Source organism: Heterodontus francisci, chromosome 17, assembly GCF_036365525.1.
Source record: "Heterodontus francisci isolate sHetFra1 chromosome 17, sHetFra1.hap1, whole genome shotgun sequence".
In the NCBI taxonomy this organism is placed as follows: domain Eukaryota; kingdom Metazoa; phylum Chordata; class Chondrichthyes; order Heterodontiformes; family Heterodontidae; genus Heterodontus; species Heterodontus francisci.
In genome coordinates, this window is record NC_090387.1 from 6918507 (window position 1) to 6934957 (window position 16451).

The 16451-nt window shown below is 44.0% G+C and overlaps 1 protein-coding gene across 1 annotated transcript in view; it reads left to right on the forward strand.

The window, feature by feature from the left end:
• Positions 1–16451, forward strand: part of terb1 (telomere repeat binding bouquet formation protein 1) — a 131735-nt gene that overhangs the window by 4119 nt on the left and 111165 nt on the right. The window contains exons 3-4 of the mRNA XM_068049861.1: positions 2901–3032; positions 9413–9473. Of these exons, the coding sequence (XP_067905962.1) occupies positions 2901–3032; positions 9413–9473 (193 nt within the window). The remainder of the gene's footprint in view (positions 1–2900; positions 3033–9412; positions 9474–16451) is intronic.

Below are 16451 nucleotides of genomic sequence, written 5' to 3' on the forward strand. Positions count from 1 at the left end.
TACTGCTTACATAAGTTTAATCGTCAGCGCAACAGTCTGAAAGAATACTCAGTTTGTGATACATATATACATCCATTTATCTTGGAGTTAGATTATCATTAAATGGAAGTTTGCTGGTCTCGCAAATAGGAATATCATCCACACTGCTTTTCCTATGATGGATCATAACATGATGGGTTTTCACCTACTCTAGTTGGGAGGATAATCACCCATTGGTAAGCTGAGTTTATTTTTTTAAGTATGAGATCATTTTATTCTAAGCGAAATAATTTATTCTGGGGCTGTCTTTAAAGACTAGTTTGAGGCCATTGTACTTTAAAACTGGAGTTTTCTTTTCAGCTGGATTCAGTTTTCCCCATTGCATTGGATTAAAGTTAGAATTTTAATAAATATTTAGAGGTGAGGTCTCCCACAGTGTTGCTTGTGGTCCCAGTATCAGGAGCAAGGTGCAGTAAGGAATTTTCTGTGACAGAGACTGTCAACTGGGAACCAACAGTGGGAAAAGTGACAGCTGCAGCAGATACCTTTTGGGTCAGGGGTTACAGAGATGGCAAGTAGGGTCAGTTTCAGGCTGGGACAAGAAGTTGTTAGAGGGCAGCAGGGATGAGCCCTGGTTGTACAGGAAATAAAAACAAGAGTGAAGAATGAGAAATAATAATTTAAAAGTAGAAAAGCAGAAGATAAAAAATGGCTTCCTTGTGTATTTATATGGGATGCTGATTGGTCTGTAGTGTCATGTGGGTAGTATGACCAATCTTGGGATATAATTGACCTGTAGGGCTGAATTTTATAGAGCCCTCACTGTCGGGAACAGTGGGAGGCATGAAGATCACTCCGGATGAGGCCTGCCACCGACCTTGACACTGGCAGAGCCTGTCCCGATCTTGGCGGCAACAGCGAGACCTTGTGCCGGCTCCCCACCCCCACTCGGCGACGGGACAGGCATTAATATATGCAGATGGTCACTTAACATGCAGGCTGCAGCGATTCACGCAGCAGGTTGTGATCTTTATACTGGTGTCCGGCACTGCCGCACCTTTGAATCCCCGTCTGGGGAAAAGAGGCGCGACTCCTGTAGGGAGGGAGAAGGAGTGAAATCTTCAGGTCGGGAGGGATGTGGGAGCAGGGAAAACCGCTCCGATAGGCTGTGGGGATGGTGGGAAGGGGTTGAGGGTCAAATGTTCAGAAGGTGGAGGGGTTAAAGTTCAACATTTCCAAATATGATTTTCAGGGGGTGTAAGTTTTTCCATTTATTGAGAACTCATTTGGGACATGGGAGAGGGGATGCAAAGTTTGAATAAAATTTAATTCCTATCTGGTGCGGTGGGACCTTTAAATATTTAAATTTACCGGTAAGTGCTCTAAGCCCTTTAAAAATGGCACCGGACGCCCTTGCCGGGGACGGCTCGCCCACCCCTCCACATCATCGGTGGGGGAGGTTGGCTGCCTCAACCATGCTAATGAGCTGCTGCATTTGGAATCGCAGCGGCTCCGTGATGTGTGTCCCGAGTGTGTGGGCTGCCATTTTTCTTACCCGCCGCCTATTTCGGCAGTGGGCCTATAGAATCCAGCCCATAGTGTCATGTGGGTAGATTAAACCAAACATTACAGGATTTAACACACTGACGAATAGTTGATGCAGATTGGCACAAGATTTTGTTGGTTTTGATATTGAAAGGATAGATAGTATTTAGGGTTTTAATAAATATATGTAAAGTAGTAGCGAAATAGAATTAAATTTTCACATTGACCATAAATCTCTATCTGTCTACATAAAGTGAGCTTGTATTGCTTTCTTATCGTTAGGTGAAGCAAGTGATTACTTTCGTGAGATTGGAGGCTTGCAGTTTGTTAATGGACTTGTAAAACTGAGTGATGCTTCTATCCTACGGGAGGCTGCCCTCTTCACTTTAGGATCTTTAGCTGAAAGCAGTGGTAGGAAAGACTTCTGTGCAATTCTACTTACCTTTTTAAAAAAATTCCACAGTTTCTATTTTTGTATGTTTTTATTTCCTCATTCTTTTTTAGTCTGCCCCCAGTGGCCTAGTGAATAAAAGCATTAGTTGATGCAGTAGTAATAGTGACCATGAAAGTAGCAGATTGTTGTAAAAATCTATCTGGTTCACTAATATCCTACAGGGAAGGAAATCTGCCATTTTTAGTCAGCCTGGTCTATATGTGACTCCAGACCCACAGCAATGTGGTTGACTCTTAACTGCCTCTGAAGTGACCTAACAAACTACTCAAGAAGACCACCTTCTCAAGGGCAACACCACCTTCTCGAGGGCAATTAGGGATGGGCAGCACCTCCTACATCCCATGAATGAGTAAAAAAAAAGCATGCCATACCCACCAAAATATCTGAGGCTTGATTTCTCATCTGCTCTGAGTTGGCTCGTCTCAGGAAGGGTGGTAGTTGGTGTGCTACAGTTAGTCTTGGCGCCCCTGGGCTGTTGAGGAATGTGGCGAAAGAAGGAGCCAAGCTTCCCACTCCTGATCCAGTATCCAGTGCCTCCTGCTGGAAAGTGTATGTGTGGATATTGGATGAGAATTGACCAGACTTGACTATGATACTTTGCACAACTAAATAACTATCTGGAACCCACACATCTCAGCTCCTGTGAAAGGAATGATCATTTGCCTGAGGTTTTGGAAAGTGGCCAGTGCCCATGAATCCTAGAAGCAAGGAGAAAACTGAGAGTGGGCATAATGGATAGATGCATGAATTGTTCATGGCAGAACTCTCAACTCATTCAGATAGTGGTTATAAACCATTCAAGCTTCTCCCAGCAAGCCTTTTGAAATCAGCTGGCTGTGCATGATGATGCAGTGAATTATTGTTTATTTTGCATTGATGTTGCAAAGTATAAATCATGGCACTTCTCCTTTTGTGTTTCCAGTATACTGCCAGCAGAGTTTATGCACTGCAGAACTGCTGTCTGATGTCGCCTTGTCACTTGCTCAGAAGGATGCTTCATTGATTCTGAAGAGGATGAATGTCTATGTGATGCTGGTGTTGGTGTCACACAATAGTATGGAAGTCATATTTACATAATGAAACTGAGTTAACCTTCTCCTCTCCCTGAGGATTAAAATATCCTCCGTTATACAAGTGTGTAAAAAAAAAAGCCATAACACAACAAATAAGCATAAACATCATATAATTACTTAGCCCTTACCCTGCTGAACAAAAGGCAGTTCCTTGCAGTATAGTTAATGAAACTCACTCTCAATGAACAAATGGGAGCAGTGTGCAAATATACATTGAGTAACCCTTACACTACTGAATAAACAGCAACTTGATGCAAGTAGGCAACAAGCAGTCCTACTATGCTGAATAAATAGCAATCCCGCACAGCACAGAGAGTAACCCTTGCCTTTCTGAACAGACAGGAGTTCCACACAATTATGCTGAACAAAACATGCCCCGCTGAATAAACTACATAGTTCCACCAGACAAGTATTCTTAACAACCAAGAGTAACTCTTTAGCTCTCTAGAAGTTAAAAGGAAACCCGTGAGCACTAAAAATCTGAAATGAAAATTAGGGAATACTGGAAACATACACCCAGTCTATCATCTGAAAAGATTAAAGACAGGTTCACATTTTGGCTTGAGACTTTTCATATCCGCTGCACTTACTGCTGACCATCAGAGTTCTATCTTCCATAAACTCCCAACTCATCCAAAACTCATCTGTTGACATTCTAACCTGCCTCAGAATTACTTAGAATAGGCCATTCACCAGCATTTGTACTCCACTCAAGCCTTCTCTCATCCTTATGTAACTTCTTAGCCTAACATCTATTCCCTTCTCCCTCGACTACTCCCTGTGATGGTGAGTTCCACCTTTGCAGCATTCTCTGGGTAAAGAAGTTTCTTCTCAATTCCCTATTTGGTTTCTTGCTGACTGACTTAAATTGATGGACTCTAAAGTCGCACTCCCCAATTACTCCTGTTTTCACTATTATCTTAATTGGTTTCTGTCCGCAGCACATTGATATCAGAATCCTGCAGGGGATTGGCTGGAAGCTGGGTTCATACAAAGCTTCTTGTCTTTGCTGGTTGAATTTATAGGAGGCCTTTGGGCCCTTTAAATGTTTTTAAGAGAGTTCAACCTTTTTTCCCGTGCAGGTCAACAGCTAAAAATGCACATGGATTGTCATTCTTAACACAGGCCATAAAGATTTCTGATATGGTGGAATCATAGGAACTTCTTAACTTTAATGTCAGAAAAGTAGTTACTGAGTGCGAACTTTCGATAACTAGCATTACCTCCAGCAACGCTACTGAAACCAGTCATGCTCCTGGGGCTGCAAGCTGTCAGCCACTTCTGGTGTGGCCTGCATAGCGCACCACCTTGAGAAGGGCGCTCACACGGAGCACTGGAAGCAACTGAATGTGTCCTATGATAATGTCACACAGCCCAACCAACTGATGTGATGCCCACTTACCAAATTTGGACTGTGCAGGTTCATTCAACAAATTCGTACATCACTCATCAAAGGTCAAATGTTCAGCTGCAAGAGGGGTCCAGTATGTGTTATTTAAAGGGCCGGACACCCAGCTTGGTGGTACAGTGAATTTGAATAATTTCTGCTATTACAAACTGTCTGGAAATACTATGGAGTTTTTCTTTGAGGTGTTGTGGTTCCTGGATTTGGCAGGGTCTGTTATTGCATCCTCACAGGGCAGGCAGAAGGTTTGGAGACCTGTCCACACAAAGACTGCAACAGGTATGGGGGCTGCAGTTGCAGTACCTCTCAGGATTGCAGGGAGATGGAGCAGAGATTTTGGAGAGAGCAAGGTATGCACAACGTCCTCTTCCAAATTGGAGCTGGATTCCTCCACGCTCCTTGACAGTAATGGAAGCCTGTCTGGCTGACCAGCCAGTGCACGCAGGATCTTGGTGTGTATGTCTATCAGCATTTTCCTGTATATTGCCTAATCGAGGTCCCCATCTGTGTCCTCTGCAGCAGAACCTGTCTGCAACCTCCCCCCTTCGGTGAGCTGGCAAACGAATAATCCTTTTTCCCTGGCCTGGCTGCACACCACTCGTGCCTGGTGACTCATCATGTGCTGATCCCAATTTTATATTAGCCTCCAAAGTATGCGCAGTGCCACTATCTGCACTGGTTGCTGTGAGTATCAAATCAAATGATGGGGCCTTTTCATTTCTCTATTTCTGTCTTTTTAGTGTTGTGCTGTTGCTTTCTCTTGTCCTGCTTTGGCTGGGCATGTTGGAGTTCTTGGGTATCTGAAAGCAGAGAGTAAGTAGCGTAAGGGAAGGGGGATAGGGTGGAGAGAAAGAGGTCCATGGTCATACCATCTGCAGCTCGATCACGCTAGATAGCAGGATGTGGGGGAGCTGGGAGTTGGGAAGGGGCATGAGGCAGGAACATACCTTCATTTTCAATGTTGTCAGCGACCCTGGATGCCACCAGCTCTGTCGTAGCTGGCTGTATGATATGGAGAGTCATCTCTTCCATAGGGCTCAGGAAATACAGGTGTCTGTCCCCTGCTGGTTCTGCTCTGCTCCTTTCTATTGTGTGTCACCTTGTTTTGCAAGAGAGAAGGCAGAATGTCAGTGATTGTGTAGCGCTGTGTTGGGGTGATTTTAGCTGTAAGTGTATGAAGGCAGCGTGAGGTGGGGGTAAGGCTGTTAGCAGTGATAGTTGTGTGAGGGTGAGCTGGAGTATTTGGATTTTAGGCATGAGCCCTGAGTGCCAGGGAGCGCTGGTGAGTCTGTGATGGGGGATGTGGTGCATTGAGCAGCATGAGAGGCCTGTAGAAAGATGGGTAGGAGATGTCATGTGAAGATGCATTCGCTGACATTGGTTACCCACATTAGGTCATTCAACCTTGTGGCACTCAGGGCCGGATGCCAAGAGTTGACCTCACTGGCCACCTGCTCTCAATCCCTTCTGAGCGTGGTCCTTGAGGGGGTAACCATGGCATCTCTTCTCCTGTTCAGCTCCAACACTAAGGCCTCTTAACACCACATCAGTGATCCTGGAGCTATCTGTCCACCTTGGTGTTCCATTTTCCTTGTTTAGAATTGCAGCAATAGTATTTAGCAGCAACAACATGTAGTTCAATGCAGCCTTTCTTTAAGAGGGACAGACTACCTTTAAGAACAGAAGTCTGGCTGCACCACATGCAATCAGCATAATGCAGCTCAGTCGCCTGCTGAGCGCACAGGCAACCGGCAGCGTGGAGAGGCCGCCAGCAACGTGGGAGCTGCTCGGCCCAATGCTACTGTCAGGTAAATGAGATGGTAGCACCAAATTTATGTGCTGCCTTCCTCCACTGCAACAGGCGCAGGCAGATCACAAATCGTGACCCCTGTGCCAGAAAATTGGGGCAAATCAGGTTTTAGCCCAAGGTACCTTACGGGAGCAGAGTAGAAGGAGCTTTTACTTTGTATGGCCATGCCAGGAGTGTTTTATGGACTGAAGAAAGTACAGAAATGTTCCTGTCTCCTGACACTGACATCATTCAGTTAAAAAGAAAACCAAACACAATTAATGTATTTTGGGCATTGGTACATTGACAGTCTTTTTGAACATTTGCAGCCCTTATTATCTCAGTTGTCTAGTATTATACCCTAAAAGAAAGAAAAGGCTGTTGGTCATGAAACAAGAAGGAACTAGACAGATATTTTGTTAACTTAGATTATTTGAAATGCGTTAAGGGAATATTGTGAATCTGGGCTAGATGAACCAAAGATCTCCTGTATGAAACTGTTACTAAGTATGTCAGATTAGAGTAGTAAATGGCTACAAAAAGAGTCGTTATAAATAGGTGTTATTGGAGTTGCATTCATCCAGGCAAATGGAACGTATTCCATCACACTCCTGACTTGTGCCATGTAGATGGTGGACCTGCTTTGGTGAGGTGAGTTACTTGCCACAGAATTCCCACTTCTGCCCTGCTCTTGCAGCCGCAGTATTTATATGGCTGGTCCAGTTAAGTTTCTGGTCAGTGGTAAACCCCAGGGTGGTGTTGTTGAGGGAATCAGTGATGGTAATGCCATTGAATGTCAAGATGAGATGGTTAGGTTGTGTCTTGTTGGAGATACTCATTGCCTGGCACTTGTGTGTCATGAATGTTACTTGCCACTTATCAGCCCAAGCTTGAATGTTGTCCAGGTCTTGCTGCATGCAGGCATGACTGCTTCAGTATCTGAGGAGTCACAAATGGTACTGAATGTTGTGAAATCATTAGCAAACATCCCCACTTCTGACCTTATGATGGATGCAAGGTCATTAATGAAGCAGCTGAAGATGGTTGGGCCTAGGACACCACCCTGAGGAACCCCTGCAGCAATGTCCTGGGGACGTGATGACTGGTCTCCAATAACCACAACCATCCTCTTACCCCAATACCCAGTTCCATGTTACCTCTGCCATAGCTCCATGTTGAAGCCTTTAGTGCAGCTTTTGCTCTGCCCCCAGTACTGAGATCACCTTGGTTATACTCAGTCATTCTGCAGATACAATCAGTCACTGTTTTCCTCCTCTGCTACTGCCCTTGCCTTGTTCCACTCCGACATGTCCCAACATATCTACATCATTGAATGCAAAACTGTTTGCCGAATGTCCTGCATGGTCACCTCCGGCAACACTATGGTTCTATTCTTACGCCCCTCTTTTTGTTCGGCAACATCACTTAAAAGAAACAGATAATCTGGCCATTAGCACATAGCTGTTTGTGAGACCTTTTTGTGTGCAAATTGGCCATTGTGTTTTCCTACATCACAACATTGACTACACATCAAAAGTACATCGTTGGTTGTAAATCACTTTGGGATGTCCTGAGGTTGTGAAAGGGCCTATATTAATGCAAGTCTTTCTTGCACCTGTATGCAACCCTCTGTCAACAGAAGGAGGAGATCATTTCCATATGTATGGTTGTGACACCCAGTTCGATTCAATCCATTTCCAATAACTGCTGACTCAGGCTGTGCTCAATGGTATATACCTACAGTATCCTCTTTAACATTGAACTGGGCCTCAAGTACAATACCCTGCCTATAACCAGGTCCACCATTTCTACCTGTAACATTGCCTACCTTCACTCTTACCTCATCCACACAGTTCTATCTTTTATAAACTCCAATTCATCCAAACCTCATCCATTCACATTGTATCCTGCCCCAGAGTCCCACTCCCAATTGCTCCTGTCTTCACTCACCTTAATTGGCAAGTGTCCCCAATACACTGAGTTCAAAATCCTGGCACTGGTTGATGCATGGGGTTAACCTGATACTTTTGCATCCTGGATTTATATCTAGCCCCAACTATAGGGATATAGTTTTCTGCCTTTGATAACCAGAAGGGTCTTGCATTGATACAATCATTGAATTTTATAGGAGCTCATTTGGCCCATAAAATATTTTTTAGTCAGAACCTATTTCCTAATAGAGTGCAACAGCATAAAACTGCCAAGAGTATCAAAAGTTTATGGTTCATGCATTTTAATTACTTGTTTGTGTTACAAAAAATTTCAGCTGTCTTTTGAAAAGGAACCCTTAACTGTCAATTATGAAGAATACGGCAGAAACTGGATTTGTGCTATTTTTTAAAAAATGATCAAACTATTGTGCCAATATTTTCAACTTAGTTTTTATATTAACTCTTTATCATGGATCTTGGAATTTTTGTCCAGTCATTTGAAGATTATGATTGGTTTTTAATTGAGGGCAAATGTGTTTGGCATTGTGAATATCAAAATGACCAAAGTGCGGGAACTTAATTCTATGTCAGATCCTTGGAATGGGACAAAAGTCTCTCTTGCATCAGTTGGCTTGGATTTTAGCATCCTAATTGATTACTGGTCATCCCATCGAGGACTTTGGACCACTGTGGCACTAACTCAGGATCCACATGAGTAGAATCCAGAGTTGGAAGGGGCAGGGATGGAGAGTATAGGCCAGTTAACCACCAAAGAGTGAAATTGATTAGGTTACTGATAGCCTAAATGTGAGGAAGTAGGAGGAATCCAAAGTTGAAGAGAAAAAAATTGCAGGGCTGTGGGAAAAAAGAAGGGGAGTAGGCCTAATTGGATAGCTTGTTCAAAGAGGTCAAATGGGATAGCTCTTTCACAGGCATGATGGGTTCCATTTGCGCTGTATGTTTCTATACCCTCAGATTGCTATTCATATTACAGTCGATAAAGGTTGCTGGTGTGGAGAAATCATAGCACATTAGTGACTGTTTTTCTGACATTGAAGTTAAGGTACCTTACAGGAGTAGAGTAGAAGGAACTACTATTTGGTGTTTGGACATGCCAGGACCATTTGATGCTGACATGGACTGAACAAAGTACAGAAATGTTTATTCTCTAACACTGACGTCACTCAGTTAAAATGAAAACTAAACATAAATAATGTTTTCTGGGCATTTTTACAGAGATTGGACAAACATTGGCAAGGACAACTGGATGTATCGATGTTCTTCTGAATTTATTCAGGTAATTAGCAAATTCTGACTTAAAAACACGAGAAATAGGAGCAGGAGTAGGCCATTCAACCCCTTGAACCTGCTCCACCATTCAATAAGGTCATGTCTGATCAGATTGTGGCCTTAACTCCACCTTCCTGCCTGCCCCCCATAACCCTTGAGTCCCATTTAGATCAAAAATCTGTCTCCGTCTTGAATGTTGTCATGCAGACCCCCACCTGCCAAGAATGATGCATATTAATTCTGTCACATGAACATTGATTTTTTTAACTGTTGCTGGAGCGAGGAAATGACTTGTTAAACAGATCAGTCATGGCTGGAAAAAACATTTACAAACTAACAGACAGTGCTTGTGGAGACAAAGGACCATTCTCTGACACATTCAACCCACAATAGACTCATCACCAGACATTGAAGGTGAGGAAGCTCACATTCCAGGATGACTGCTAAGATGGCCGAATCCATAAATAGATGTAGTCAAACCAGCTAGTCACATGACTAACCTGCTGGGCAACCTGAGTTTTTTTGAATTGTTCAAACAGCTTGAGAGAGAGATTGCCCCTGGACTGTAAAGACTTTTCCTGGCTGGCTCACCTCAGCCTGTCCTGTCAGCTCCCAACTCTTTCTCACAGAACTCCAAATCCACTGAAGATGTGAACCTCAAGAGAGAAAAGTCTCCTACATTGAACAAGGTTTAAGAAGAATCCTGGGCCCCAACGAAAAGCAAGATCTACTGTTAGGACCGACCGCTCCTGTCAAAGCCCCCAATCAAAATATACGATTCCGATTGTGATAGGAGAGACGCACTGATGATTCAATCCCGTCTCTCCACAGATTGCCTAACATATTTTTAAAACTTCCCAAATTAAAGAAAGACCCAGCCACATTGGACCATTTATTAACCCCCGAATGAGGCTAACCAAGCCAGGTGTCTTTAAATCAATAAATTAACTCTTTAATTAGAAGAACAAAGAAAATTACAGCACAGGAACAGGCCCTTCGGCCCTCCAAGCCTGCGCCGATCCAGATCCTCTATCTAAACCTGTCGCCTATTTTCTAAGGGTCTGTATCTCTTTGCTTCCTGCCCATTCATGTATCTATCTAGATACATCTTAAAAGACCCTATCGTGCCCGCGTCTACCACCTCCGCTGGCAACGCGTTCCAGGCACCCACCACCCTCTGCGTAAAGAACTTTCCATGCATATCCCCCCTAAACTTTTCCCCTCTCACTTTGAACTTGTGACCCCTAGTAATTGGAATCCCCCACTCTGGGAAAAAGCTTCTTGCTATCCACCCTGTCTATACCTCTCATGATTTTGTACACCTCAATCAGGTCCCCCCTCAACCTCCATCTTTCTAATGAAAATAATCCTAATCTACTCAACCACTCTTCATAGCTAGCGCCCTCCATACCAGGCAATATCCTGGTGAACCTCCTCTGCACCCTCTCCAAAGCATCTACATCCTTTTGGTAATGTGGCGACCAGAACTGCACGCAGTATTCCAAATGTGGCCGAACCAAAGTCTTATACAACTGTAACATGACCTGCCAACTCTTGTACTCAATACCCCGTCCGATGAAGGAAAGCATGCCGTATGCCTTCTTGACCACTCTATTGACCCGCGTTGCCACCTTCAGGGAACAATGGACCTGAACACCCAAATCTCTCTGTACATCAATTTTCCCCAGGACTTTTCCATTTATTGTATAGTTCACTCTTGAATTGGATCTTCCAAAATGCATCACCTCGCATTTGCCCTGATTGAACTCCATCTGCCATTTCTCTGCCCAACTCTCCAATCTATTTATATTCTGCTGTATTCTCTGACAGTCCCCTTCACTGTCTGCTACTCCACCAATCTTAGTGTCGTCTGCAAACTTGCTAATCAGACCACCTATACTTTCCTCCAAATCATTTATGTATATCACAAACAACAGTGGTCCCAGCACGGATCCCTGTGGAACACCACTGGTCACACGTCTCCATTTTGAAAACTAAATTCTTAAACACAATGAAGATATAAACAACATTTGAAAAAGAAAAAAATTAGAGTCTGTGCAAATTTACAGTCCAGCGTTGCTTGACGTCTTCACAGGATGTTGCTCGAAGTCCTCAGGATGTTGCTTTCCTTCTCCAGCGAATTTCAACAATTAACAACTTGCAAACACTTTCAATGGAATCAAGCTGTCTTTTAGAGTTTTTTAGTGATAAAAGATTGTCACAGTCTAACTTCCCTTTCTTCAACTTAAATTACCAGAGATCTATGCTTTGGCTTGACTTTTTCTTAGAATTTTGAGAGAATAATAAACAGACTAAAAATCCTCTTCCTTCAGTTTAAATGGTTGAGAGCTTTTTCAGGTGTGCTCATCACAGCTGTCTGTGTCTTCTATGTGTGTGTTCTGTTAGAACAAACTATCTTTCACTAATAGCCAGTTCAAAACTGAATTGTAACAAATGTATCGCATGAGATTCACTCCCAGTGGCTGTTTCCATGGTATGGAGAATGCACCCTTTGAGTCGCAGTCTCCAAATGGCTGTTTCTAAGTCAACGAAAATGCACCTTCCTATAACTCTTAAGGCTTTCCGGCTCTTAAAGCAATACTGATCCCTTACAGGCCTTCAAGGCAAACCGCATATTCCGAAAAAAAAACTACAGGACCATGACACTACTTAAAATCAAGGACTCTATAGTGAGCTCGAAGAACAGTAACCAAAATCATCTTCAGATATTGTCTGAAACATTTCCAGTTTATTTCTTCTGCTCTTTTCTGTCTCTATCTGCATGTGTGTATCGCATATGCATGCTAATCTGGGTTAATCAAATTAGGGTTTATTTTTTTTATTTTTATTTAAGTTTAATAAAGTTCAACTTTTCTTCTTTTAAACCTAAGAAAACCTGTTTATTTATTGAGAGATACAGCACTGAAACAGGCCCTTCAGCCCACAGAGTCTGTGCTGACCAACAACCATCTATTTATACTAATCCTACATTAATCCCATATTCCCTACCACATCCCCACCATTCTCCTACCACCTACCTACACTAGGGGTAATATACAATGGCCAATTTACTTAGCAACCTGCAAGTCTTTGGCTGTGGAAGGAAACTGGAGCACCCGGCGGAAACCCACACAGTCACAGGGCGAACTTGCAAACTCCGCACAGACAGTACCCAGAACTGAACCTGGGTTGCTGGAGCTGTGAGGCTACGGTGCTAACCACTGTGCTGCCCTTTGGCTGGTTTCTTTGCCTTACAATTGGAAAGCAATGAACAAGGTTTCACGAAGAGGGAGCTAAGAAAACAGTGTGTTTAAAATAGAACCTTGTTACGGTGAGACCAGGTGAAGGCTGAGAGGGAACCCTAGACCCCTTTCCCATTGGGTCGTAACAGAAATTTGAGGGGTCCCGTCCTGGATTTTACTCTCAGACAAACAAGAGAAATTGGAAGTAGGAAGCCAAATTGTTACAATCAAAAAAGAGCAAGATTTCAATACAGGTTTTCTTGTGGTTGTGTGTGCTCGAATACTAACATGTCTGCAACTGAAGCTAGTAGCTCCCCAGGCCAGGGTGAAATAATTTGGGATAAGTTAAAAGCACTGTCTATGAAGGAATTGAAAATGGCTGAGCAGTGTGGGATCACTGTATGTGGCAAAGCTAGGAAGTCTGAACTCCTAAGGTTAGTGGTCAACCATTTTTTCCCTTGAATCTGAAGAAGCAGAAACAGCGTATTAAGTAGACTCCAACAGGGTATTGCTAGCAAAGATACAATTGGAGCAAAGGAAACTTGAATTAGAAGCGAGGAAGAAAGAAAGCGCTTTCCAGAAGGAACATGAAGACAAAGAGAGGCAGGAGAGAGAGAAAGAATATTCCAGAAAGAATGCAAAGAAAGAGAGCTGAAGTGGCTTGAGTTAGCTAGGGGGTGACAGAGTAACCCCAGTGAAAGCATGGCCAATATGGAGAAGTATAATTCAGGGCTGGGTACAGAATTGTTAACACTATCTCAACTAATCCCAAAATCCAATGAGGAAGATGTGGAAGCTTTTAAGCAGCTAAAATGGCCAGCTGAGACTTGGCCTCTTTCATTAACAAGCAAGCTAACCGGAAAAGCCCATGAGGTTTATTCCCTCTTGCCAGATGAGAGTTCATCAAATTACAAACTGACCAAAATTGATATCCTCGGGGCATATGAATTGGTGTCTGAAGCCTATTGCCAAAAGTTTAAAACCTTCAAGAAGCGAGCTAATAAAACTTATCTGGAGTTTGAAAGAAGTAAGCACCTGGTTTTTGACCAGTGGCTGAGGGCTCTTAAAGTACAGCTCAGCTATGAGAATCTCAGAGAAGTAATTCTGTTACAGGAATTTAAACACTCACTCCCACTCTCCATAAAGACCCATGTAGAGGAGCAGAAGATTCAGAGAGCCTGGCAAGCAGCTGTTCTGACTGATGAGTTTTCTTTAATTTATAATTTGGTTTCCCAGGGGAGAACCTTTCCTAGTCACCCCACAAATCCGAAAAGGACAAAGGATGGGAAGGTGCTAGGAACCCAAGCAGTCTTGGGGGAGAATGAAAAGCAGGTGACACGGGGGCCCTCCTCTAGCCAAAAAGGAAGGTGCTGTGAGCAGGAGTGAGACCCGGAGACCTGTGTGCTTCCATTGTAATAAAGTAGGTCATCTAAAAGCTGACTGCTGGAAACTAAAGGGAAAACCTGTAGGGTTAATCAGGGCACACCCGCTCAGTGAAGAAGGGACCGTGATGGAAAGCACAGCAGAATAAGCTGTGGCTTTAGCTGCAGTGAGACCCAGGAAGCTTACTACTAAAAGTGCAGGAAGATTTAATAGGATTCTTGAAAGTTATCAAGGTTTTGTGTCTGAAGGGAAAGTAACCCCATACCCCTGGAATGGGGCAAGCAAGCCCATAGTAATTCTCAGTGACACAGAGGCAACTAGATCCCTTTTACTGGGAAAAGGCCTGACCTTTCCCCCGAGAGTACTGTGAACACCAGAATGGTGGTGAATGGTATTGGAGGGCAGTGTATGCCTGTATATTTACACTGGGTGTACTTGAAGTGTCGGGACAGGTGACCATAGGGATTGTCCCTAGTTTGTCTGTGGATGGGGTTGACCTGCTCCTAGGTAATGATCTGGTGGGGGATGAAGGTGGTAGCCTCTCCAGTAGTGAAAGAAAGACCGCAGGAGGTCAGAGAGAGAGGGCAGTGGCAGGAGATGGTCCCCTGTCGTTTCCCTGAATGTGTAATGAATCAGGCCATGATCACACCAGCTCCCCCAGAGGAGACTGAATTGGCACTGCAGGCAGATGACCACGAGGTCTGCCTGTCCAAGATTTTCTTTGGAAAGTTAGAAGAATTAAATGAATTTTCCCTAGCTGTGGCTCAGCGAGCTGACCCAGTATTGCAAGAATGAGCACAGACTGCCCAGTCTGAAAGTGAAGCAGAGGGAGTCCCTGACTGCTCCTATTTAACAAATGAGGTACTGATGAGAAAATGGAGTTCTCGTCACAGACCTGAGAGCAAGGGGTGGGCAGTAGTTCACCATTTAGTGGTGCCGCAGAGGTACCAGAGAGAAATATTAAGAAGGGCCCACGAGACTACAGTGGCTGTACATGCCAGTATACGAAAGACCAAAGCCCGCATAAGACAGCAGTTTGACGGGCCTAAACTCCACAAAGATGTGGTGGAGTACTGCAGGAGTTGTCACGTGCCAGGTTGAGGGGAAACCCCAACCTACAGTGAAACATGCACCCCTAATTCCTGTACCAGGGTCAGGAGGACCCTCCAGCATAAGGCTGGTGAACTGTGAGAGACCCCCGCTGAGAACAGAAGGGGTCAGGCAGGCACAAGGCTGGCAAAAGGTTAGACAGGGAAGGGGAAAAAGTGACTAAGGTGGCAGATTATAGGAAGTCTGGGAGGAATCCCGGATGCAAGCCCCTATAGTTAGACCCCACATCCTCCTATGTAAATGCAGACACTAGAAGCACCCCACCAGAGTTGCGAACGGCATTTGCAGGAACCTGCAGAGACAAAGAAAGACTTTTTTGAGGCAGAGAAACTATGAAGGTGATGCCTCACCTAGTCGAAGTGCCCCAGGGGAGTGCTGTAGATTCTGCACAAATACCTCCAAGCAGGAGTGTCCCAGAGGACAAATAGAAGATTAGCAAAGGATCTTCCCCCACTGTCAGGAAAAACGGAACCAGCCATCCCCTGAGGTGAAAGGCCCTTGCATAAGTCATCAAGGCAGTGAAAGAGAGTTCAGAGTGGAACTGCCCACTGTCGCTGCTCCTGAACAGAACTCCAACCTAGGGCTAATTAAACCTAACCTCTCCCCACCCCTGCAGACCTCAACAAGAACAAAGCACCCTTAGGCAGTAATGGAAATGTGCAAACTGAAAAAAAAACTGCCCCAAAAAACGCATGTTCATTGGGATGCCAAAAAAGGGGTAGTTAAAGCAGCACTGCCACCAAGAAAAGATAGGCTGTAAGAAATTTTAGGTCTTATGAATGAATGAGAGTGAGATGCGTGTTTTTCCCCTGTATCTTATATTTTCTCTCTCGACCCTTTTAATGAAATCCTCTTTTTAAAAATCACATTTCATTCTGCTGGGTGTGGAGGTGTCATGCAGACCCCCACCTGCCAAGAATGAGGCATATTAATTTTGTCACATGAACATTGATTTTTAACTGTTGCTGGAGCGAGGAAATGACTTGTTAAACAGATGAGCCATGCCATGGCTGGAAAAAACATTTACAGTTTAATAGACAGTCCTTGTGGAGACAAAAGACCATTCCCTGACACATTTCACCCACAATGGACTTTGATCACCAGACACTGAAGGTGAGGAAGCTCACATTCCAGGATGACTGCTAAGATGGCCGAATCCATGAACAGACGTCGTCAAACTGCTAGTCACATGACTAACCTGCTGGGCAACCTGAGTTTTTTTGAATTTTTTTATTCATTCAGGGATGTGG